We start from the raw sequence: 7,595 nt of genomic DNA, 5'->3' as shown, positions 1-7,595 counted from the left end.
CTTATTTTTCCTCCAATAAATAAATAAATCATACAAAAATAGAAATAAAAGAAAATTTTAAACCTATACAGGTATAGGTAGGTTATATATATATATACGTTGGTATGTATATACTATAGGTACCTACAATATGTAGTATAGGTATTGGTATATATAACAGACTGTAGTTACATCTTTGCTCAATAGATGGCGTTAAGAAAAATCGAGACTGATGACTCTATACCCGTATATTCAATGTACTCTGTGTCTGTGAGTTACTGAGTCGTAAGCATAGAAAGGAAGTTCTAGATCCTATATAAAACAACCAACGTAGTGTCACATATTAGACCATTTCTAAATTGATTGCATCACAACTTATCTTACAGATTGCTGCTCAGTACTAAGTTTTATCTACAAATTGTGTGTTATTTGACGGATTATTGTCAGCGCAGTTCACTTTATCGTTTTAAAAACTAAATATCCTATATTGTTTAAATCGGTTTTCAATATGACTCCAAATATACAAAGTTTTATTAATAGCTTCCAAAACCGTTTGTAAGTATTAATGTTCTTCATTTATAATTTTGGCTAAATATTAAAATGGTTTATCTCAATTTTACTTAAAAAAAATCGTATGATAAACAAATATAAGAAGTCACAAATCGTGATAGTTCTAGAACATTTACGTCATTCTGTTTTTATTTGTTGTTTGTAATCATCCTTGATTATTAGACTGTTCTTTATTTGTATAAAGTGTAATGAAGAAATCAATGTTGTACACAATGAACAAATCATACTATAACAATTATGCAAAAAAATGCTGTGTCACGATTACTTCGCAAATTACAATTGTATTTTATTAATCCAGCAATTGAATTTATATCTACACTATTCTTCTAAGTTTAAATATCAAATAAAAAAAATTGTTTTGAAACCCCCAGGGAACCACCGGTTCGTCAGCATCTCAAAAATGTTTATGGAACACTTATGATGACCTGTGGAGCAGCTTCGGCTGGTGTATACATAGATATGTATACAAGATTCCAGGCTGGTCTGCTGTCTGCTCTGGTCGGCGTTGGTCTTATGTTGATGTTGATTGCTACCCCAGATAATGGAAAAAATACAAATTTGCGACTTGGTTATCTTCTAGGTTTTGGCTTAACATCAGGTAATGCATACATACAATATTTTGTATTTGTGGAAGCATGTAATGCATATTGAACTCATTTTTAAATTGTATTGCAGGTATGGGCTTGGGTCCACTTTTGGACTACGTGAGCATTGTAGATCCGTCTATTATTGTAACAGCTCTGCTAGGCACAACAGTTGTGTTTGTATGCTTCTCAATTGCTGCTATGCTGGCTGAACGAGGCAGCTGGCTGTTCCTGGGTGGCACACTTATGACATTACTTTCTTCTATGTCATTGATGGCTTTGGTTAATATTTTCATGCAGAATCACTTCCTTTATCAAGTAAGTTAATTAATTTATTTCTTTAATAGCTGTACACATAATTTTACAGACAAATCTAATCTAATTAAATAAAATAATTATAAATGTGGAAATTGAAATATACAATCTCATCAAAATACAACAAATAAATAAAAGCAATAACAAAATCAATAAATTTAGGTTTTTCTAAAATGAAATTAAATATTAACTGTGACTATAAATTATATCTTTGTTTTCTATTCCAGGCTCACCTCTATCTGGGATTAATTCTTATGTGTGGTTTTGTTCTGTTTGATACCCAACTTATCATTGAGAAACGTAGAATGGGTAACAAGGACTTTGTGCAACACGCCCTGGAGTTGTTTATTGACTTCATTGGAATGCTACGAAGACTTCTTATTATCTTAACACAGAAGGTAAACTATAATAGAACATAAATGTGAAATATTTTATCAAATTTTAGGATTAGTAGCATTTGATTAATATAACATATTAAACATGTATTGGAATTTCTTCTGTAGTATGCAGGTTTACTGTCTTTTTTAGGGTTCCATACCCATAGGTTAAAAACGGGGCCCGATTGCTTAGACTTCGCTATCCGTCCGTCCGTCACCAAGCTGTATGTCAAGAACCACGATAGCTAGACAGTTGAAATTTTCACAAATTCTGTTTTTCTGTTGCCACTGTAACAAGAAATACTAAAAACAAAATAAAATTAAAAATTAAGGGGGGGCTCCCATACAACAAACGCGATTTTTTTGCCTATTTTTGCTTGATATCAATAAATGGTAACAGGTAGGCACTTGAAATATTCACAAAATACATAATTATATATTTATTTTAATAATAAATAATAAAATTATAATAAAAAAAATATTTATAAAAAATATTACCTCATACAACAAGTGATTTTTTGGCTGCTTTTTGCCCGATATTAAAATCAGCATTAAGTAAACGCTTGAAATATTCACAAAATATTTAACAATTAAATATTTTACAGAACATTTATTTATATTAAGTTTAGTCAATGATATGGAACCCGTCATACACGAGTCCGACTTGCACTTGGCTGATTTTGTACTACTATACACAAGATGAAAAAAATTGTCACACCTTTTTGGATAAGAAACTTTTAGTTCTTTTTTATTAACTAAGATCATATGAGAAATGTTCTTAACTTTTGCTATCCCTGTTTTTTCTTTGCATATGCTGATGAAACAGTCTATTAGTGTATAAAAAATATAAATTAAACCACTTTTATTGCCTGTGGTTTTAATTTTCCCTATGTGCTTTAGTTAAAATAATAATGTTATCTTTAAATAAATTTTAAAGTTTGGACCAGTGGAATTAACACACATGCACAGAGTGACAATTTTTAGTAAATTAAAAATTTAGTTACATTAATGTTTACTAGTGTTTTACTTTTCATTTCAGGAAAAAGAAAACCGTCGCTCCAAACGTGAATAAATATTTATTACTCTAGGTTTTAAGTTGTTTAAATTGACACTGTATCTTATAACTCTTTTATTTTATTTTTGCATTGTGTTCAGAAATTTATAAATTTCATAAAATGGAATAAATTGAAAAAAATATAATTTTCGAGTTATTTATTTCCATCTGGTACGAAAATGATTACTGTTGGTGGTAATTATTCTATTTGGTCTTTTATCTCACAACAGAGTGAGTTTCTAGAACATACTTATGTATGAGGCACTAATAAGGAGGTACACCTGCTTGTTATCACCAATTTCATTGAAAACTCTATATATATATAAATGAATGTTTGTCTGTATGTCCTTTATAGAATCGTAAACTATGCATTTGATCATGTCATGATCTTCAGCAGTGTTGTTAATGAGCCCACAAAGGTTTCTGAGTTGGTATGACCAAAAAATCAAAAACAAAACGCGTAGCAACGCACGCAGATAACAGCTAGTTTATTCATATTTTGGCATTAAATTATAGTACCCAAAGTGGGAACTGTAGGCGGCAAAGATTTTTTTAATATTTTGACACTGCTCTAGTAAAGTAACAATCATTTGTTTGCCAAGTAGATAAAATAAAGTTTTTTTTATTTTATTTTTTTCTAGTTCTCTCAATTTTGACAATACTGATAACTAATGTTAGCATAGAGGTGAGAAATATATCATTGAATGTTAGAATTAAGCGACAAAGAATTATTTATCTATACTAATATTATAAAGAGTTAAAGTTTACAACTTTTTTGGTATGTAGGGGGTACTCTTCGCAAATACTGATTCGATCATGAAAATTCTTCCCCTAACAGAAAGCTACACTATTCAGGAGTGATGTAGGCTATATTTTATTGTAATTGAACACAAAATATAATATCAAAATGGTAAATAAACTAGCGCCATCTATCGCTATTATAAAACAATTTATTAGTTTCTCGACGTTATTAATTTAGTCTTTTAGTCTATCGACGACGTTTTCTCGATTTTTGATAGATGGCGTTGGACCAACATATTAATTTAAGTGCTATAAAATTTGTTCTTTATAGTATGTTATTTGGTTCTGTAATTTAAAATAATAAATACACGATATTATTACGCGCCCGCTGCCGTAACTCGTAAGCCACTGTTGCGCGGGGGGACAATTGGACACTGCGCATCATGTACCGCGCATCGCATGACCGTTTTATTGTTTTTAACCAACTTCCAAAAAAGGAGGAGGTTCTCAATTCGACTGTTCTTTTTTTTTATGTATGTTACATCAGAACTTTTTACTGGGTGGACCGATTTCAACAAAAAAAATTCTAATCGAGAGGTGGTGTTTGTCATTCGGTATCTCTTAAATTTATTTGAGATCTAACAACTACTTTTCGAAACATTTTTGAATATCATATCACAAATTGAAATTGAGACGCGCGGCGCCACGGTTCGCTTAAACCGAAAATAAAAATCATCATATCAAAAATTTCGCTCGAGCGGGTACATCGTTCCATAGCTTAATTGGCTAGAGCGCCGACACGGTCAGTCGGAGACGCGGGTTCGAATCCCGCTGGAGCGGTCAATTTTTGATATGATATTCAAAAATGTTTAGAATTCCTAATGTGTGGGTAACACAAAAATAAAATCGTACAAACTACTTTTCGAGTTATATCTAATAATGCGTTTTTACTTGACTATTTTTTGAATGATTTTTAATTTAATCGAAAAATGATGTTTATCATGTGGTCATATTTAAATTTCATCGAGATCTGATAACAACTTTTTGAGTAATCTTTGATAACGCGTATTTACTTGACTATTTTTTCGTTTGCGAACAAATACAATTTATATTGATTTCCGTCCGACTGGTTTTTTAGTACAGGTATCAATGAACTACTTATAAAATAGGAAAAGTACATAGTAATTAATGGTTACATACTTTGATTAATTAAATATATTATATACTAGCTGTGCCCGCGACTTCGTCCGCGTGGAATTTAACAAAAAAGTTGTTCAGTTCGCAGTTATAAAATAAATAAATTTCTAAAATAAACTTCAATATTGAAGTTTTTTTATTTTTGTTTACGAGTAAACAATTATGTAAAACCAATATGACTTATGTATTTAAACGGATAAACATCATAATTGAGTGTTGATCTCGTTAGAGATGCAATGAAAGCTGATTTAATAAAGTACAACATTATTATTATTAATATTATTGAAATTTTATTACAATTCATTATAACGTTTTCGTTAATAATACAATTTCCTACGCACTGTTCTGTACTAGTTAACAAATAAAGTCACAATATTGTCCTATCCACAATATGTAATTGTAGATTTATCAACAATGTTATAGTTTCTTGAGATTGATGCGTATATTCAAACAGGATTAATCCAAAAATAAGATGGTTTAAAAAATTATTATACAAAATTAGGTTAACTCTGTTCTTATTATATTCATTTTGTTTATTTATAGGTACAAAATAGTCGTTCTACAAGGGAATCTTAGCACTTTAAAAGTTTGTATTGCAAGACAAATAATAATTAGAAACTTCTTGCAAGTTACAAGTTGTTTCGATTATTTAAATTAATACATTTGTTTTATCTATTAGCTAGCTGTTCCCGGCAGTTTTGTCCGCGTTGTTATATCGCCTAAACCTTCCTCAGGAATTGGACTATATATCCAACACAAAAACAATTTCTTGATTCTAACCAGTAGTTCCCGAGATTAGCGCTGTTAAACAAACAAATTCTTCAGCTTCATAACACTATAGAAGATACGCCTCATAAAAATTACATAATTAGCTTTAAAAAACCATAACTTTTTAATAACGTTTTTAAATAATTTAAGTTTTTTTTTAATGACAATGTATATTGAAATACACTTAAAATAAATTATTTTAAACCGATGACACTGATAAATCTAGATAGTCTTTTTGAATACTTTGTGCTACTATCTTCTATCGTCCGTCACATCCTTGCTGGGGTGAATTTTATTATTTTCGTATAGAAAAAACTTCTTTGCTTTATTTAATTCATCGGCAACTAAAGTATTTATTAAATTCTTCATACTAGGCTCTGTGTTTTGTTTTTGTGCCACATTTTGTTTATTGTTGTGTTCAGGACTAACAATAGTATTTGACCTTGTTGTACTGTTTTTTACAATGTAAAGTCTTCTTATATTCATTCTACAACACTTACAATTATTTTGAGATTTCGCATGTGTGTTTCTCATAATGTATTCATATGTAGAAATACCTAACAGTGATATATAAATGTGAAAACACAATAGATGCAATAATGCACATGCTATGGCTAAGGCACTGATAGAGAACATTACAAGAAATATTAGAAAAGAAATGGAATTTTTACAATATTGTTCAATAACAAAATTATTTGCAATTTCTGTACAATTTATAAAGTTTTGCGCTGCGGTACTTAATTTCTGTGGACTTTTAAGAAAGAAATAAAAATCTATAACACACAGTACTAAAGTAAATACCGCTAGAAGTAAGGCAGAAATAACGCATAATATGAATACAGCATAATTTCTTCGACCAACGCAGTTGTTTAACCATTTGCAGTGATGATCGAAATGATACACACATTTGTTGCATATCCCGCAGTGTTTTGTTTTCTTGTCAGTTGTATTAATGTTACAGAGGTGGCATCTTCCATTTTCAATAACATGGGCATGGATTGTACGATCGAACTCTGGAAGTGTGTTTATATTTTGTTTTCTTAAGTCTTTTTCGCCCGGATCCATCAAACAAGCCGCAATATGAGAAACAATGTGAAATACATATAAAAAACTATAAATAATAAGCGATATGCTTTTCAATTCCTGGAACTGTATTTGAACAACCAACAAGAAGTTTACTAAAGCGGTCACCGCAAAAACTATCCATCCCAAAATTTGTAGGTAATTTAGAGGTAGTTGAAGTCCATTGGTCCTTCTTTGAGGCCTTCGGGTTAATTTGATTGTACAACATTTATACATTTAGGTTATAAATACCTAAATATATTATGCACTGTTACCTTAACTACTGATTGAAACAAATAATGGGTATATAAAGTAGGTAGGGTATGATATTCTGCGCGCGCAACTTTCGGTCATATAATGGACAACGGTTGAAAAAAGTAAATTTACTAGGTCGGGGAAAAAGTCTTTTCGTATTTTCTAGTAAAAAGGTGCAATAAAATCTTTTTGATTGTAGTGTTTGTAAGTGGCTGGTTTCAAAACCATGAAAAATTGACAGTTTCCGGCACTTTTTAACCGACTTCCAAAAAAGGAGGAGGTTCTCAATTCGACTGTTTTTTTTTTATGTATCAGAACTTTTGACCGGGTGGACCGATTTCGACAATTTTTTTTAATCGAAAGGTGGTGTGTGTCAATTTGTCCCATTTAAATTTATTTGAGATCTAACAACTACTTTTCGAGTTATATCTAATAATGCGTTTTTACTTGACGCTTTTTCGTCGACCTACGTTGTATTATACCACATAACTTTCTACTGGATGTACCGATTTTGATAATTCTTTTTTGTTAGAAAGGGGATATCCCTAGTTTGGTACAATGATAAGGAAACCAGGATCTGATGATGGGATCCTAGAGAAATCGAGGGAAACTCTCGAAAATCCACAATAACTTTTTACTGGGTGTATCGATTTTGATAATTTTTAATTTAATCGAAAGCTGGTGTTTATCATG

General features: G+C 30.6%; 2 protein-coding genes across 2 annotated transcripts; one reads left to right on the top strand and one right to left on the bottom strand.

The window, feature by feature from the left end:
- Nucleotides 1-251: 251 nt before the first annotated feature.
- On the top strand, nt 252-3,025 carry LOC123653516 (probable Bax inhibitor 1). Its single transcript, XM_045589507.1, has 5 exons — nt 252-534; nt 921-1,147; nt 1,225-1,451; nt 1,676-1,846; nt 2,865-3,025. Exons 1-5 carry the CDS (start codon nt 488-490, stop codon nt 2,895-2,897), a joined length of 705 nt encoding a protein of 234 aa, XP_045445463.1. The 5' UTR covers nt 252-487; the 3' UTR covers nt 2,898-3,025.
- A 2,812-nt stretch (nt 3,026-5,837) lies between these two features.
- On the bottom strand, nt 5,838-6,884 carry LOC123653801 (palmitoyltransferase ZDHHC11). Its single transcript, XM_045589783.1, has one exon. The coding sequence runs from the start codon at nt 6,882-6,884 to the stop codon at nt 5,838-5,840; it is 1,047 nt and encodes a 348-aa protein (XP_045445739.1).
- Nucleotides 6,885-7,595: the final 711 nt, after the last annotated feature.

The sequence above is a fragment of the Melitaea cinxia genome, chromosome 5, assembly GCF_905220565.1.
Source record: "Melitaea cinxia chromosome 5, ilMelCinx1.1, whole genome shotgun sequence".
Taxonomy (NCBI): Eukaryota; Metazoa; Arthropoda; class Insecta; order Lepidoptera; family Nymphalidae; genus Melitaea; species Melitaea cinxia.
This window is presented reverse-complemented; position numbering and strand designations above follow the sequence as displayed.